This window comes from Euprymna scolopes, chromosome 28 (assembly GCF_053919585.1).
Source record: "Euprymna scolopes isolate OS-2025 chromosome 28, ASM5391958v1, whole genome shotgun sequence".
Taxonomy (NCBI): Eukaryota; Metazoa; Mollusca; class Cephalopoda; order Sepiida; family Sepiolidae; genus Euprymna; species Euprymna scolopes.
The window spans coordinates 92706117-92725504 of NC_136509.1; the positions used below are offsets into that span (position 1 = coordinate 92706117).

General features: G+C 32.4%; 1 protein-coding gene across 2 annotated transcripts in view; it reads right to left on the reverse strand.

Annotated features, from left to right (window-relative positions):
- Nucleotides 1-19388, reverse strand: part of LOC145249736 (coiled-coil domain-containing protein 171-like) — a 282316-nt gene that overhangs the window by 238745 nt on the left and 24183 nt on the right. For both annotated transcript variants that reach the window (XM_080111637.1, XM_080111638.1), the window contains exons 3-6: nucleotides 16923-17079; nucleotides 8617-8696; nucleotides 6195-6369; nucleotides 4830-4942 (exon numbers count right to left, since the gene is read on the reverse strand). In XM_080111637.1, the coding sequence (XP_079967763.1) occupies nucleotides 4830-4942; nucleotides 6195-6369; nucleotides 8617-8696; nucleotides 16923-17079 (525 nt within the window). The remainder of the gene's footprint in view (nucleotides 1-4829; nucleotides 4943-6194; nucleotides 6370-8616; nucleotides 8697-16922; nucleotides 17080-19388) is intronic.

Sequence of the window (19388 nt, forward strand, 5' to 3'; positions counted from 1 at the left end):
CATCTGGCATCAATTGAAATGAATGGCTCTCGTCTTGAGGAGGCCTAAAGTTTTGACAAGCTTCTGGGCTTGACCTTTACTCCTGATCTTAAATGGAACACGTACATCAAATCTGTTGCCAAAGCCGTTGGAAAAATAGTGGGATCTTTCTATCGATCCAGTAGATATCTCACTACTGATGCAATTCTCTATCTATATAAGAGCCAGGTATGTCCAAGGATGGAATACTGTTGCCACATCTGGGAAGGAGCTGTTAGAAAGGACTTGTCCTGCCTTGATAGAGTTCAAAATAGATTCGTAGCCTCGTAGGAGATGTCCTTTTCTCTTCCCTACAACCTCTATCTCACAGAAGAGATGTTGCGAGCTTGTGTCTGATGTATCGTTATTTTCATGAAAAGTGTTCGACTGAGCTTCAGTCTATGGTCCCCCCTCGCCAAACTTTCACAAGAAACACTCGTCTAGCTGAAAATACTATCAATAATTCCCCCCACTCTTTATCTGCGCCTAAACCTAAACGTAGATTCCATGAACAAAGCTTCTTTCTTAGAACTGCACGCCTGTGGAATTGTCTTCCGTTTTCCTGCTTTCCGGCTGACTACAATATGGTTGTCTTCAAGTCTAACATAAACAAATTTTTGATAAGCCGTTCCATATAAGTTAACAAATGTACCGAATTGATTACTATATTGTTCAATTTCTACTTTACACTCTTTAACCCTTATCCTCGAGTGGCCTCTTGACCTTGATAATGTGGTGATTCCTGTGTAAAAAAAAAAAAAAAAGGACAGAGAAACTCTGTATAATAAATGAAAAACAAAATATTTATCTAGGTATTTTTCTGCTAAATAAGCTAATTTTGACAAACTTTAAACAGCGATGGAGTTATCTCCCTTGGTGCCCCCCCCATCCTACACATCAACAAAATAGGCATATCTGGAATATGATCAAACTCATTAAAATTTGATTTTCCGCTGTAAAAAAAAACCCCTACTTATCAAATTAAGTGATATTTTTTATGAGAACTTAATTCCATAATGCGTACATACACTATAGTTCTTTTTTCAGTATTTTCATTTTTTAATGTCTTGATTAAACTGAACAAGTACCGTAAATAAATTTATTCCATTTACTGCCGAGATATTTTCTGCATCCATGTTCATACTTGTGATCTCAAGATTTGAAACGCCTGTCATTTGAGAAAGAGGATTTTCCTCGAAATTTGTTATGGAATGCTATAATACACTGTGTAGAAGTTTTCAAGTAAGTCATTATTGACAAAAAAGAAAAATTATTACATTATTATTTATATATGTGTACATATTTATACATATATACTAGCAGGGAGACCCAACGTTGCTTGGGATTAAATGATGATCAACGAATATTTCACACTCCTATATTTTTATTGTCATCGAAATCCGTGAAATCGCCCAGAAGGAAGCTTCACATGCCTCCATGCAGTAACTTAGACCAAAATATGTTATTCTACATTGCACTGTAGAGAACCTACTGTTTCTTTTATAAAATTATTTTATATAAATTTCTTTCCAGTGAACAAAAAACATTAAGAAATTTATATGTGAGGTTTGAACGTACAGACCACGTCATGCAAAAAAAAAAACAAAAAAGAAAACCATGTAAATTTTCAAGTCTTATAAAATGCTTTGCAGTTAATGAAAAAAAAAGAGAAGAAATTTATGTGCGGAGTTTGAACCTACAGACCACGTCATGTAAAAAAAAAGGAAACAAAAAAAAACACGCTATCAACTTACTCAAAGTAAAATTTTCATGGCCTGTTGTTCTATCATTGTTGCTAAGCAACAACATGGAAAAATCATCTTCACTGATGATAGATGAATTAAAATAACAGTTTTGATTATCGGTAATTATCGGAGGTATTCTGAGACAAAACTTAACTAAGATTACTCCCAGACTTATACACTAAATTTCTGTAAATTTTAAAGAAAATCTGTTCAGCCATTACAGAGTCTATAAGGAACGAACTTACACACAAAGTTGCATTTATATAATTGCGCATATATATATATATATATATATATATATATACACATACATACACTGTTTTAACAAAAACCAAGACTTCAAAGAATAGATTGATAGCAACAAAAAGTGTATTTTAATTGTTTCAAGACCATTTGAACAAATTCAAACATTATGGTAATTTTCACATGAACAGCCTTTCTTCAGACTTATTGAATAAAAAACACTTTAACAATAGAACATTATGGAAAACATTTCCCTTAAAAGAAAAAGAAAAGAAGCGAAACTATTTTACCTTTGTCACATCCTTGCAAGGTATTTTTTTAAAAGGCTGTTCATGTGAAAATTTTCAAATGACATATTGTTTGAATTTATCCAAATAGTCTTGAAACAATTGTAACTAACAATGAAATACACTTTTTGTTGCTATCAATCCGTTCTTTGAAGTCTTGGTTTTTGTTAAAACAGTATATAAATGCTCAATTATGAAATATGATAATTTTGTAGCTTACAGTTCAGGTCATCTCTTTTTGGCTTAAAATTTATTGGTATACGAATGATTACTGAATTATATAAACCCAGTAAAATTCGGAATACTACAAATAAAACTATATATATATATATATATATATATATATATATATATATATATATATCTGTACCTAAATCCAAACGTAGATTCCATGAGCAGAGCTTCTTTCTCAAAAGTGCATGATTGTGGAACTCTCTTCCGTTCGCCTGTTTCCCACCTGACTACAACTTGGATGCCTTCAAATCCAACATAAACAAATTCCTGACAAACCGCCCCCTTAAGTAAGACACTATCAAATCTCCAATACTAATGATTACTACAATACTATCCCATTGATTACTGTACATGCAATAACCCTTATCCCTGAGTGGCCTCCGGGCCTTGATAAGTGGTGACCCCCATGTAAAAAAAAAAAAATTATATATATATATATATATATATATATATATATATATATATATCACTTGTTTTTGTCTTCCTTCCTCAACACTGACAATATTCCATTCATTGCATTGTGATAGCCTTCTTGGAATTTCCTTTATTCTTTGCAGCATGTAAATCTATAAGTAATGTGTTGTAAAGTGCTGGACAATGAAAATAATGAATGAAAAAAGAAAAAAAAGTTAAAAATTTTTTTTACCTTAATTTTAGTTATCAGCTTTCACATTGGCATTGCATGAGTGGGGAAGAGCTACAACTAGGTTGTTGAAAGTTTAATGGAAGATGATAAAATAGGAATCATATCTCTTTTTATATGCAGTTGTCTTACCTATCTAGAGGAGCAACTCCTGCTCTCCTGCAAATCTCTGAATGGGACACCTTGTGCCACTAATGGAGGCCGAGGATCTGCTGTAGACATCTGATGTGAAATGAGTCACTCCTTATCTGTCGTCAACTTCGATGGTTGGGCCACGTCATCAGGATGCCCTCACACAGACTACCTCAAGGAGTTCTCTTCAGTCAGCTCACTCACGGATAACAAAATATCGGCTGCCCCAAAAAACGCTACATAGACTACATCAAGCTCACCCTCACTTGGAGATTTTGGCAGCAGACAAAGACACTTGGCGCTCCACATATGATAGCGGGATGGCCTTCTTCAACAATGAGCATGAGTGAGCAGCTATGGAGGGTCACACACTGAGACACCGACAAGCAGCAGCCACTCACCATCAAAACCCAAATCCTGTCTTTCCGTGCTCTATCAACTTACACACAGTAAAATTTTCACAGCCTGTGTGTTCTATCATTGTTGCTAAGCAACGACATGGAAAAATAGCTTTACTGATGATAGATAAATTAAAATAGCAGTTTCGATTATCGATTATTGGTAATTATTGAGGGAAAACTTAACTAAGATCACTCCCAGACTAATACACTAATGTTCTGTAAATTTTAAAGAAAATCTGTTCAGCCATTTCGGAGTCTATAAGGAACGAACTCACACACAAAGTTGCATTTATATAATTGTATATATATATATATATATATATATATATATATATTGCAAAGTAGTGTAAATCACATATCGGGCTTCACTGTCATCAACGGAATCACAGAGTCAATTAAAAAAAAAAATGAAGAAGACACCATTCACATGGAACATGCCCCTATCATCAAAAAATCTACTGTCGATTTTATATGTCGAGCCTTTCGGCTTGTGTGGTAATAACATTTCTTAAATACACTTGTGATGTTAGGCTGTGTACGGTGTTAACTTCAGTCCAAATTACCGGTTCCTTCTTTCATTGGATTATTTCGATTATAGATACTTATCGAGGACATTTCGATATAAAACCTATCTAAGAACACTGCCATGCACATGAAGTTCCTTTGAGTGAAACGTTATAAAAATCGGCCCAGCCGTTTTCAAGTCCATAGGGAACGAACTCACAGACAAAGTTCCTTTTATATAATAGAGATAGATTTTGCATACTTAGAAGCACCTCAATTTGCATAATCATGCTCGTCTTGTAATCAAATGGTTCCAGGTTCATATGCCACTATTTCCTTGCAGAAGTGCGCATGCTAATTGTAGCCTTTTCTCTGCATTATTACCACAGGGACTAAACAGCGAAGTGCTTTGGGTGCTGGTCCTTACTATAGAGGAAAAGGGCTCAGACCCCACCCACCCCCAGCACTCGTGGGTCAACGATAAAAATTCCTTTTGTGTTTTTCTAATCTTCATTTGTAAACCAATTGCTGTCTACCAATGTACTGTATACAATGATTTCTTTATTAGAGGGAAAAGGGAACAGGAATAACAGACAAAGACTCTGCAAAGTGAACGACAAACCTTCTCAGAAACTGTTGTCTTGTATTTAAAGGTAGAAACCTTTTCTTTCTGTTCACAGGAAGTTAGTTTATCTTGCACTTCTAACAGGTTGTTGCTCACTCGAGAAACATTCTCTGAAAAGAGATGAAAGAAAAATCAAACCCTCAGATGATAATATGGACATGTTCTTTCTTATTTCTTTTAATTTATAAAAAAAAAAAAGTAGCCTTCACAGATTCGTATTAGCTAAAAGCAGACAGCGTGTTCGTGAAAATCTGAAGAATACTTGGCTGACCTTTTCCATCAGCTGCTGAGCGAGCCCGAGCCATCTTTAAGAAAATTGCGGGTCGGTAAATGCGGAAGCATCACACTTTCTTAAGAGGAAGTAGCTTGTTTCAGATGATATGCTCTTTCACCAAGTCCTTACATTTTTTTTTTTTTTTTTACATATTATTTACCGTGAAGTATACCTTCTAAAAAAAAATAAAAACTCCAAAAGAAATTTTATATTAATTGAAAATATTTTGGAAAAATGGAAGAATATAGTTATTATATAATCTTGATTATTCAGACTACCATGCTTATCTTGGATGTTATTGTCACAACGTTTCAGCCGATGTAACCTCTGACATTCTTCAGGTGCATCTTGACGAGCTTGTAAATTTGTACTGAATTTTAAATGCAACCCTTTATTTAATCCATCAGGGTAGATTGCTCTCTTGCTGTCAGCTATGATTGTGTAGAAGCCTTAATTGTATTCGTAGTATTGTGTGTGTGTGTGTGTGTGTGAAAAACGGCACTAACCCTATTCGGGTTTAACCGGCTTCCTCCAAAGGAGGAAGTTTCATGGGAGTATGAAATTTACAAACAATCCCTAGCAGTATGTATATCCCCGTTAGAGGAGGTGATGATGTTAGGTTTTTGCAACTCTTCTATATGTAGGACGTCAACACCTCCCTGCAAGAGTTGCAAAAATGTCATCCATTTTAGTAATGACCAGGTTCGTTGCTTAACTTTGGTGATCTGACAGGAACTAGTGTATCTGTAGTGAATATTAAACCTTCAATCTCAAAAAGATGATCACTTAGAACTGATTATTATTTAGCACTTTTATCCATGAGTCGTCCTAGACAAATTCTTAATTTGCATGTTAAAACAAAATGTTATATTATTTGGATTATTCTTGTTATTTTCACAATATTTCAATCAATGTAATCTCTGACATTTTTCAGGTGTATAGAATTTTGAACGGAATCCTTTAATCCACTAGGGTAGATTGCTCTCTGTCCATATTTAAATGAAGAAATAATCTTTGCAGTTTATGTCAAGAACTTTTATTCCCATCAGAGTATCAAGTGACCTGAAACTGACACGGACTTGCTTTACCTTTTAGATTCTGATTTTCACTTTCAAGTGTGCTTATGTATTCTTCGAATTTCTCAGAATTCTGCTTCATATCTTGTTGTGCCTGCAACAATTTAACCTCCACATTGTTATACAGAGCTTCACCTTTCTCCACGAGTGAACGGAGACGAGCAATTTCACTATCGCGGGAAGTTAACTATAAATACAGAAAAAAGGAAACAAAAAAAAAAAAATTAGTTTGGTGCAAAAATAATGTCGTTTTTTTTGACATTTATATATATATATATATATATATATATATATATATATATATATATATATATATGTCTGATCGAATATACATGAAACGTTGAAAAAACTCATACTTCAATAGATTTGAGCTTTGATATATAGTGAAATTAGTAAAAAAAAAAAAAAAAAATAGAATACTGAATATGTATCTATATTATATTTCCATTTGTCTGTCTGTCTGTTCCACTTTTTCTCGGAAACTACTGGACCGATCAAGCTGAAATTTTGTATAGACCTTTATGATAATGCAGAGTTTGGAATTAATAGGAATTAGTCACCGCAATACTACATTTGCTCTAAAAGTCTTCTCAGAAACTACTGATTGATCTAAATAAAATTTTGTATGGACCTTTCTTATAATAAGGTGCAGCGAACTAAGTATTATGGTATCTGTTCGATGCACAATTATAAATTAATAATAATAATAATAATAATAATAATAATAATTAATAATATTTAATGCAAAAATGAGCATAAATTTAACCATCAATTTGGCACAAAGCATCAGGCCATAACTTTTGCTTGTTTTTAACAGCTAAAAAGTCTTTTTATTGCAAAAACAGTTGATCTACAATTGTCATCTTGGTTGCTATTTTTACAATGTTTCGTCCGATATAACCTAAAATTTTATTTAAAGTTTAAATCTTTATCTCATCTTTATCTTCATTCTGAAGTAAACCTTTTATTTTATTAATAATTATTCTCATTCCATCAACCATGATTGGGTAGAAACATTAAATAAATTTTATTTTATTCTTAGTAATTATCACCTGTGATGAGGAACCTTCACTTAGCAGAAGACTGTCACTTATCATTGCAGCACGGGTCTTTGTAGATGCATGAACGCATGCCAGCTAAAATAATGCTTGCTAATCTACCTTGTAAGTGTCACCCAAAATAAATTCAATGGTTGTCTAATAAGATTTAATAGTTACAGTTAACATTGTTTGATCTTTCTGACTTCAGTTTCTGCACTACAGACGATGGTGACAAGCAAGATATGGTTCCTTCTGATAAATGATTATCTTTCTTGCAGATAGCGTGAAAGCGACCCCTTCCTGATGTTGAGAATGGCTTTCTTGTCTGCTTCACCATTTCTAATTATCCAGTCAAATAAGCAGTAGAAACCGGAAGTCAAAAAAAAAGAGTAGAATTTTACCAACTTAGATACGTGTTATCAAACTTCATGTATGTATTGCCAATCTCACGTGAAATTATTACTTTATGAATTAGCGCATAAATTTGAATGCAAAAGTTATGGACTTATGCTTGATTATTTGTACAATATATATTGAAATATTGTGGTGCTATATATGTGTGTGTGTGTGTGTGTGCGTGCGTGCGCAGAACACATTATTGACGTGGTGCACTATCACTACTGAGACCTGTTTTGACATGTAGCAAGCTGATTGACTGCAGACGGTAGTGACAGAGATTATTTGATTTCTTGCTTGCAGAAACAAGAAGATGGCTCAGAATACAGCTATATAATGTATCAATTTTATCTTGAATATATTAAATATACTAAATGTATTACATGGATAACTGCTTGATTTCTAAAAATATATCACGTGTACGCAATGTCCTATTTATAAGAAAGTCAATATTTCACTTTGTAAATAAAATGTATAACTTTTATTTCTTTCAATTTGTGTATTTTAATCCATTTTTAGTCATAAGACAAAGTTTCAACTCTGTAGTACAAAAATTTAGATAGTCTGGGACTAAATCGACTTAAACTTTTGAAGAGGGTATTATAATTTACAAAAGATATTTCAAAATAAAAAAAAGTTAAAAAATATTGCATTGTTTATGACTTTCTTTAACCATCATTTATACAATTTTCTTTTGTTTTAAAGACACCTGAATTTGAAGAGCCAATCATTTAATGCAATCACATTTATGCAAATTACATTTATATAAATTACATTGCGTATTCGACAAACTCATTGGAAGATATTTTTGAAACTAAAGATCTAATCACGCCAAAAACGTTCGCACACAATACATTTCATCACATGAATTTTTTTAGCTATACATCATTTGCCATGATTTATAAATAACAAAGAATAAAAATGGTAATATGGGGTTCAGAGCTGGGAGGAAGAGTACTCAGGTGATCCTTATTTATTGTTGAGTAGTCTGCCCTTACCTCAGTATTCATTTTGCTTGTCAGTTGTAATTTTTCAATTTCAGCATTGTTTAATTTTTTGCGGCTTTGACTGGCCAAATCTAGAATAAACAGAAGAAAAATTTCATCGTTACATAAAATAACGAAAAGGTCAACAAGAACAATACTTAAACGTCAAAGTTTGTACTTGTTCTTTACATGTGTGCAGATATAAGTTTTTTTATGTTTTTCATATTGAAAATGTATCAAGCTATGTTTTTTTATTGTTGTTGATAACCTTGTTTGTGCAGATATTATCAAACAAACGATTATTTAGTCTGCAGGGTATGATACAAGCAAAGAAAATCACAATATGAACAAATCTCATTTTTTGCTTTGTGACATTCTTTGCTTATATTCAATCTCGCAAATTAAATAATTGCGTTTCTGAATTTTTGAGATGAGGATTGATAATTTGTATTATTTGCATTCTTCAGACTATTGTTCTCATCTCGAGCGTCATTTTCACGACTTTTCGATTGTAATCTCTCGCCTTCTTCAGATGTATCTTGTCGAAATGGATAATTTGAACAGAATCCACAAAAACCTGTGGTATAACAGATAAAGTACTAGGTAAAATTCAGGACTCTTCTGGAGGTTAAAGGTTCAATCCTCAGTATGGGCGATTCTTAGAAAATAATTTCAAATTACTTAAGACTTCTATTGAGTCATTGCTGATGGAATGAGAGCATGCTACCTTTGTGGATTGAATAAAGAGTTCCAATCAAAATTCTATGCAGATTTTCGTGTTCAACAGAAAAATTCCACAGATCGACAAGATACACCTGAAGAAAGTCGGAGGTTACATTGACCGAAACGTTGTGAGAATAACACACAAGATGAGAACAGTAGTCCAAATAATTCAAATGATATAAGTTATCGCATGTTTAGTAATATTAGCCATGCAATCAATAGCATAAGAAAAATTTTTTTTTTATACTAGCATTAGTGATGAGACAATTGCAATATTTTTCCTGATTCCGATACAATTACCGATTCCGATTCTTTATAAATCTCTAATCATTTAACTATAAGATTGTTATTTCCCCCGATTTTCGTAAAAACATGTTAAATATGCAGATATTTTCCTAAACATCAAAATACATTTGTGGAGGATGATCTATCGATTTTAGCTTTACTGATAATTTAAAATCAATAAACATTTACTAATTTATCATTATTACAAGCAATGGAAGATTTTACTTTAAACAAAATCAAATAAAAAAAAAGACAATTGAAAGAATCGTTTTGGCATCGGAAAATAGGCATCAATTTTTCCGATTGCAACACTAATAGTAGCTTAATGCATAAGATGCAAATATAAATAACATTGGATAAAAAAACATCTGATTGTTGCTTAAACAACAACACAATGCCATTTCTAATTATGATAAAAAAAGTTAAACTTAAAATTTTTTTTTTTAAAACACTTTTTCTGATGATGGATATTTTACTATCCGAAATTAATAAAGAAAGAAAGTTAGGATAAAAAAAAAAATTGATTTTTAACAAAAAATATTTGAATCTTAAATTTGGTTTCAAAGGCATTTTGTCTGTTTATTCAAATTTCTTAAAAGACACTTCCAACAACTTTTTCCAAATTTTATCAGATAAAAGTTTATTTCCATGCGTCATGAATACAATAAAACTTATAAGATTTGAAGCATATGAACGGCAAGACCATGATGATGAGGGGGGGGGCATCTTTTTATTCATTAGTGAAATCTTAATTTGAGAAGTTATGGAGATTTGGTTGAAAGTTTTTTTTGTTTTTTTTGCTGAACGTGTTTTGCAATGGACTCATTTTTTGCAACACTTGATTTTGGTCCATGATAATTTTTTTTTTTTTTACAAGGTGGTCACCACTTATCAAGGCCCGGAAGCCACTCAGGGATAAGGGTTATTGTGTGTACAGTACGTTAATGTTAAGATTTGATAAAGGGTCTACTTAAGGGGGTGGTTCATCAGGAATTTGTTTATGTTGGACTTGAAGACATCCAAGTTGTAGTCAGGTGGGAAACAGGCGGACAGAACAGAGTTCCACAGGTGTGCATTTCTATTGAATTATTCGGACTACTATCATTATCTTAATTGTTATTTTCACAATATTTCGACTGCTGTAATCTCTGACCTTCTTCAGGTGCATCATTCAGAGATGTAAATAGCCAATAACAAAAATAATATTAAAATTGAGATGAAATTCTGGAGATGATAGGTGTCATAATGGCAGTACAATAACAATTTCCTAAACACCTTCAATCAACAAGTCAAAATGAAGAGAAAGACACTAAGTGTTCATGTGGGAGGGGAAAGAGGCAGGAAGTCATTCTTTGATATAATAAAAATCATCTAACTACAATACTTGTTTTTGTTTCAACATTTACACTTGAGCAGTTACACCAGCTCCATCCAGAGAATTTGCATCATCCTGAACAAATGCTGACCAGGCGTGACAGCCTACCACAGTAGAAGATACAAGGCCAATCATAGTTCCAGTGGCTAACTCCAGAGAGACAAGGGCCAAGGATCAGTTTGGTATGTTTCACTGTTCTGAGCTAGGTATTCAGCTGACCTCTGCATCGTTTTTTCCAGCGCTCAGGAGGGGTTGGCTCAATGACTTTATGGATAAAATCACCTGGATGCTGACGTCCTGCATACGGATGGTACTGATCAAACTCAATGTTGCTTAACTTTGGTGATCTAATGAGAACCGGTGTGTTAATGCTGAAGGGGTTGGGCTACCTCTATTCAAACAATTTGTTGTGCCTGGAATGAATGCTGACCAGCAACTCCATTAAAACTACTGAGAGTAAAATCAACCTTGTAATATCTATGATTTACAATTAAATCGAAAAAAAAACAAACAAAAAAACAAAAAAAAAATGACTCTCTTTCTCTCTCTCTCTCTCTATATATATATATATATATATATATATATATATATATATATATATATATATATATATATAACTCCTAGATCAATTTACATGGTTTCTGGAATATGACATTCCTGTTCTGGGTAACATACATCAAAGATTTTCTGTATTTTTGTTTTCTTAATTATGTTGACTTTTGGACAACAACCTAAAACTCCATCATTGTAATTAATCCTATTTAAAAAAAAAAAATACTGACTAGATGCAGCAGTTTACCACAGCAACTTAATTCGAATTACTGAGATCAAAATCAGCTTTGTAATGGCTATGATTTTCTATCAAATCGCCAAAAATTAAAAAAGATTTTCTCTCTATATATAACTCCTAAATCAATTTACATGGTTTTTGGAATATGACATTCCTGTTCTGTGACGGATAACATACATCAAAGATTTTTCTGCAATTTTGTTTTCTTAATAATGTTAAATTATGTACATGAACCTAAAAGTCCATCATTGTAATTAAAATTTCATGGGAACATCAAATTCACAATCCTTAGTTATTTGTCAGAGGAGATAGTAATAAAAAATGCAAGAGAACTATATGCTCAATCCGTTAAATCCAAAGTAGCTGAGCAGCGGCTTGGTTCCCACCAGTTCTGGCAAATAGCATATCTATCCAAATATCTATCCCAACCATTATCAATGGATCAGAGGTCATCTCGACAGCATCCCACAAGGCCAAACTATTTATCAAAAACTTTGCGGCAAATTCTACCCTGTGCGACGAAGGCCATCAACTCCCCGTATTCCCTCCTATAACAGACAACACGCTATGCAACATACAAATATCTGTGCATGAGGTCGCCAAACTAATCAAGAACCTTGACTCCAGTAAAGCAACTGGTCCTGACGGTATTCAAATTATAGTGTTAAAAAAATTACAACCAGAAATTGCTCCCATACTTACCAAACTGTTTAAGCGTTGTCTTAAGGAGAAGTGCTCCCAACACCCTGGAAAACCTCATCAGTTTGCCCTGTATTTAAGAATTCAGGTGATAAGTCATCCCCCTCTCAGTACAAACCAATAAGTCTCCTGTGTGTCATGAGTAAATTGCTGGAATCCACAATAAATAGAGAAGTAGTCAACCACCTCAGCAGAAATAACCTTAACGACACGCAATATGGTTTCCGTTCTACTAGATCTACAGCAGATGTGCGAACGGTTATATCTCATAGGATTAGCGAATCTCTTGACAAAGGCTTCATTTCTAGGGCAATTGCTCTCGACATATCAAAGGCCTTCGATAAGGTTTGGCATAAAGGCCTACTACACAAGATTTCCAGCTACGGTATAACTGGAAATGTTTTCTCGATCATTAAATCATTTCTCTCTGATAGGCTCATAAGAGTAGTGGTTGATGGACAGAAATCAAAAGCCCACGGTATTAATGCTGGCGTCCCTCAGGGGTCCATACTGGGCCCAACTCTCTTCCTGATCTACATCAATGATCTCCCAAAACACATACTAAAATCCTTCGTTGGCATCTATACTGATGACATGACCATCTATGGCAACACATCAAAGGCCGTAAATGATGATGTTCTCTCTGATTCTCTCTCCTCTGATCTTGAGCGTGTGGTTCAGTGGGGAAAGAGGTGGCTGGTTACCTTTAATGCATCTAAGACCAAGCTCCTATCTCTACATCATAAACGCTCTGATCACCATCTGGCATCAATTGAAATGGATGGCTCTCGTCTAGGGGAGGCCCCATGTTTTGATAAGCTTCTGGATTTGACCTTTACTCCTGATCTCAAATGGAACACATACATCAAGTCTGTGGCCAAGGTCACTGGGAAAATGGTGGGATCCTTCTACTGCTCCAGAAGATATCTCACTAATGATGCAATTCTCTATCTATATAAGAGTCAAGTACGTCCAAAGATGGGATACTGCTGCCACATCTGGGCAGGAGCTGCTAAAAACAGCCTATCCTGCCTTGACAGAGTACAAAATAGACTTCGTGGCTTGGTGGAAGATGCCCTTTTCCCTTTCCTGCAACCTCTTTCCCACAGAAGAGACGTAGCGAGCCTGTCTTTGTCCTATCATTATTTCCATGGCAAGTGCTTGTCTGAGCTCCATTCTCTGATCCCCCCTCGCCAATCTTTTTCAAAAAACACCCGACTAGCTGAAACCACCGTCAATAATTTTCCCCACTCCTTATCTGTGCCTAAATCAAAACATAGATTCCACGAATAAAGCTTCTTTCTTAGAAGTGCATGCCTGTGGAACTCTGTTCCGCTTGCCTGTTTCCCTCCCGACTTCAACCTGGATGTCTTCAAGTCCAACACAAACAAATTCCTAATGAACCGCCTCCCTAAGTAATGACACCTTATCAATTTTCCAATACTATTGCTACACTATCCCTTTGATTACTGTACACACAATAACCCTTATCCCTGAGTGGCCATTGGGCCTTGATAAGTGTTGAACTCCATGTAAAAAAAAAAAAAAATAGCTTAAGGTTTTTGTAGTTTTTGCAGTACATGTACTTATTTCGACATTCATACCAGAGTGGTTGCGCTGACTCCATCCAGAGAATTTGCCATGTCCTGAACAAATGCTGACCAGGCGCGATGCTCCACTGCAGTAGTGGATACAAGTGTGAGCCAATTATAGTTCGAGAGATGAAAGTTCAAGATCAACTCCATATCTTGTGTCATTGTTGTGAGCCAGGTTTTCAGCTAACCTTTGCATTGTTATTACCAACCCTGAGGAGGGGCAGAGTCAATGACTTTGCGGATGAAATTACCTGGATGATTACGAAGAAGGTGACCAAACCAGCAAAGATGTTTCGAGAGGAGAGCTTGCCGCAGCAAGGATATGTTGCAGTAAAAATGAACCACAGCATTTGATATAAAATGTTGCCAGCAAACACAAAGGATGTGATACAAAAAGTAATGATTGAACTCCAAATTTTGTAGGTCGTTTGCTTTCATCAACCAGGTTTCATAGCTGTACAATAGTGCAAATGAGAGCTTGATATATGTAGATTTGGTGCTTGTTTATAATTACACTTAATTAATAAAGCAAGAATACAGAAAAATCTTTATGATGTACATACTCGTCATAGAACGAAAATGTCATATTCCGAAAATCACATAAATTGATCAAGTAGTTTTTTTCTTTTAAATGAATAAAATTAAATTTTATGATTTTTAGTTATTAATAATAAAATAATAAAATAATAAAAAAAAATAAAATAAAATAATAAAATAAAAATAAAATAAAATAATAAAAAATAAAATAAAAAATAAAAAATAAAATAAAAAAATGAAATAAAAAATAAAATAAAATAAAAAAATGAAATAAAAAATAAAATAATAAAATAAAATAAAAAATAAAATAAACAATAAAATACAAATAAAATAAAATAATAAAAAATAAAAAATAAAATAAATAATAAAATAATAAAAAATAAAATAATAAAAATAAAAAATAAAATGAAATATAAAATAAAAAAATAAAATAATAAATAATAAAATAATAAAAAAATAAAAAAAAAAATAAAATAAAATAATAAAAAATAAAATTTAAAAAAAAAAAATAAATAAATAAAACAAAAAAAAAAAATAAAAATAAAATAATAAAAAATAAAATAAATAAAATAAAAAATAAAATAAAATTATAAGAAATAAAATAAAAAATAAAATAAAAAATAAAATAAATAATAAAATAATAAAAAATAAAATAAAATAATAAAAAATAAAATAAAATAAAATAAAAAATAAAATAAAAAATAAAATAAAAAATAAAATAAAATAATAAAATAAAATAAAAAGAAATAAAATAAAAATAAAATAAAATAAAAAATAAAATAAATAATAAAATAATAAAAAATAAAATAAAGAATAAAATAAAATAATAAAAAATAAAATAATATAATAAATAATAATTAATAAAAAATAAAATAATAAAATAAAAAATAAAATAAAATAAAAATAATAAAAATAAAATAAATAATTAAATAAAAACAAAATAAAAAATAAAATAATAAAAAATAAAATAATAAAAAATGAAATAAAATAATAAAATGATAAAAAATAAAATAAAATAAAATAATAAAAAATAAAATAAAATAAAATAATAAAAAATAAAATAAAATAATAAAAAATAAAATAAAATAATAAAAAATAAAATAATAAAATGATAAAAAAATAAAAAATAAAATAATCAGATAATAAAATCGCACATTTTGTAAATCTTGGCAGTCGAATAGAGTTGTTGGCCTATGAATTTTTACATTCTAAAAAAAAAATAAAAATAATGCATCTTTTGATCTCCTTTTCGCTTAATCCTAGGATTTGATTTTCTTAAAAAAAAAACAAAAAAAAAAAAACTACTAGATTAATTTATGTGATTTTTGAAATATGATATTTTTGTTCCATGACGAGTACATACACCATAAAGATTTTTCTGTATTTTTAGTAAGTGTAATTCTAAATAAGCACAGTGGCTTTTAGTGCCTATCATACCCCCATCATGAATTGTTTGAAGCCTTTGTGTCAAATTAACATTTTCAGCTTTCAGAGAGAACTGTCATAGAAGGGAAAAGGAAGGCAAGACAAGATTGGAAGAGGAAGAGAGAGAAAAAAAAACAGAAAAAGAGAAAAATAAAGGAAGAGAAAGAGAAATACAATCGATTCTTGTCCAGAATTTACCTTATATTAAAAAATAAAGAAAAATCTGGTTTGTCCTATGACAAAATTAAAGTATCGTATTCCAAAAATCACAAACATTGATCAAGTAGTTTTATTTTCATAAATAAAAATATTTTTAAGCAATTAATAGGAATTCATAGGCATTATAAGGTATGAATTATTAAGTTATCTTTCTTCATTTCTTTTAGATTGTTTTCGAAATGGTGGATAAAACAGTTTCTTTTCAGCTATTCATAAAATTTGATTTTCTTATCAAAAATAAAGTTACTTGATCAATTTACATGATTTTTGGAATGTGATTTTTTTTTCATTCTGCCACGGGTAATGTACGTCATGCAGATTTTTTCTTTATTTTTGTTTTTAATATGGGGGGAATGTTGGACAAGAACCATAAACTCCACTCCAATAGAGGTGAAAACATACGGGGGTAAAACTGTAGCAATTTGATAGCAACCACTTCTTTTTTTTTTTTTTTTTTTTTGTAAAAATAAAAAAAAACAAAAGTAGATTTTAAACAAAAACAGAAAATTCACATTCATGGAAGATTCTAGCGATTTAAGTGGAAAGCTACCATTTTCTTTTTTTAATTAAAAAAAAACTCACATCTTTGGAAAAGGTAATCATGAAAACTTAATAAACACAAATTTGTTGATTAAATTATTTTTTTTAAATTTCAATTTCAATTACTCGCCTCGTTCAGAATCCAAATCCTGGCGGAGTTGTTTTATTTGAATTTCGTATTTGTTCCAGTCGGACACCTTGTCATTATTCATGTCAGCCATACGAGAATGGGGAGAATACTCGGTCATACTGGAATACATGTTGGGGGAGTCACTTGATAAAAATCTCTGTTAAAAAAAACAAAACAAAACAAAACAACTATTTTTGAATGTTTGCATACATGCCTGAAAACAATAGTGTTGAATATCTCTCCTATTATATAAAACGAACTGTGTGTGTGTGAGTTCCTTATGGTCTCCAAAGCTGGAATGATTTTTATGAAATTTCACACGAAGGTACTTTATGTTCCTGGCAGTGTTCTTTAGATAGACATTCCGATGCAAAGCCTTCGATAAGTATTGATAATTAAAATAATCCGATATAAGAAGGAACAGGCGATTTTGACCAAAGTTAACACCTTACACAGCCTAACATCACAAGTGCATTTGAGAAGTTTTATTACCACACAAGCAGAAGGGCTCACCATATAAATTCAACAGTAGATTCTTTGATATGAGAGGGGTGCGTTTGACATGAATGTTTCTGTTTAGAACACAATTAAAGTATAATAATGAACTTTTGCATTTTAAACTTTAATACATACATAAAAATTCTATAAAATCAACAGTAGGTTCTCTACAGTGCAATGTAGACTACAGTGTATTGTGAACTAAGTCACTGCAAGAAGTATGTGAAATTTCCTTGAGGTGCACCACAATGGATCCTGTACGAGCCTTTTTCAAGTCTCACACAAAACATACATTCACATTTCATGCTATGTCATATACATACGCACACACAAACATACGCGCCCACGTCCACACACATACATATATTCACGTTCGCGTACATACACTCACATTCACGTGTATATACACACGTTAACGTATACACATGTACGCACACATGGACGACGTCACTTCCGCTTTCTAAGGAAATATACACATGCGCAAAAGACCACCGGAAACAAGTATAAAACAAAGAGACAAGCTGTTTCTAACTCTTTTAGGACCACCTCTCGACCAGAGAGGTTGGGCTAACCAGCCGCCTCCCGAAAGGGAGGCGCACGCTCGCGCGCGTAAACACCCCTGTGACTATGTATGGGGCATGAGCTAACAGACCGTATGTACGCATTCACACTTTTTCTCTCTCTATCTACTACTGTTCCCTGAGAACACCTTCGCGTAGCTGACTACTAACTGATGTCAACTCTCATCTCCTCTTCTTTGTCTACACGCTGGACTGTCATTCTCATTTCTACTACAACACTCATTTCTCTTCCCACGCGCGAACAAACGATAGTGACCCGAACTTGAGATGAACACACATTTCCTATTCTTTCTACAACACCAGTCCCGCAACGAACATTGGTTACACACGCGCGGACATGAACACATGTTATAACTAAAATGTTCATTCTTTCAACAGCAAATAAACGATGTTTATCTTATCCATCAATTGAGTCTTTGTTTCCTTTAATTCCATTCGTTTCATTATTTTCTCTGGTCCATTACAATCCTCAACCAGAGCAGGCAATCAATCGATTTGACTGAAAAATTGGCGATTTTACAGATTTTGATGAGAATAAAAATATAGAGGTGTAAAACATTCGTTGATCATCATTCAATGCTGGGTAACGTCAGGTTACCATGCTAATTAAACATAATTAATCAATAATAGGAGCAATGTTAAAAAATATTCATTTTGTTATTTATGTTATAGGGTAAGCTGATCTACACATTTCAGAAATAAATGAACTTACCCAGAGACAATAAATACAGTTACATCTAAATTTTGTGGCAGCTATGGCCCCAGAATCATGATGCATACTTCTGTAACATATTTTTGTTAATGCACTTTTAAAAAAAATAATTTTACCATTGTATTTGTCTTGGTTATTACCAGCCTGCAAGGTCACAACAATGAGATTTACTGTAGAGTAAATTACATTCTTATAAACCAACTGAACAGAAGTTTATACTTCAATGAACACTGCAGAAAGTCAAAAAGAAGAGTACAACAAGGAAACAATTTGCAACAAATTCAAACTGGGGAGCTGACCCCATGTGCAACAGCAGGAGTATTTGGTGAGTGTTGCTAAATACCCATTTTTTTTTGTTTCATTTTATTTCACAGAAATCAAGAATCCCCCTCCCTGAAGCGAACACTTGATCTTTATATGAGATACATAAGATATTCAAATATTCCATTAAAGTCCTCCTTTATCTCTCAAACAAAAAGTTAGTAAAAAAGTTGCAAACATAAATTTCCTCTCACCAATCGACCATTTTAAAATGTTTTAGTATACCTTTGTTTTTGGTCTCTTTGTCTTATTTGATTCCAGGACAAAAATTAATCTAATCTGGTGGAGTACCCAGCTTTATATCGTTTCTTGAGCTAACATCACTTGGAGAAGGTGCACCATTTCTCATAAAAG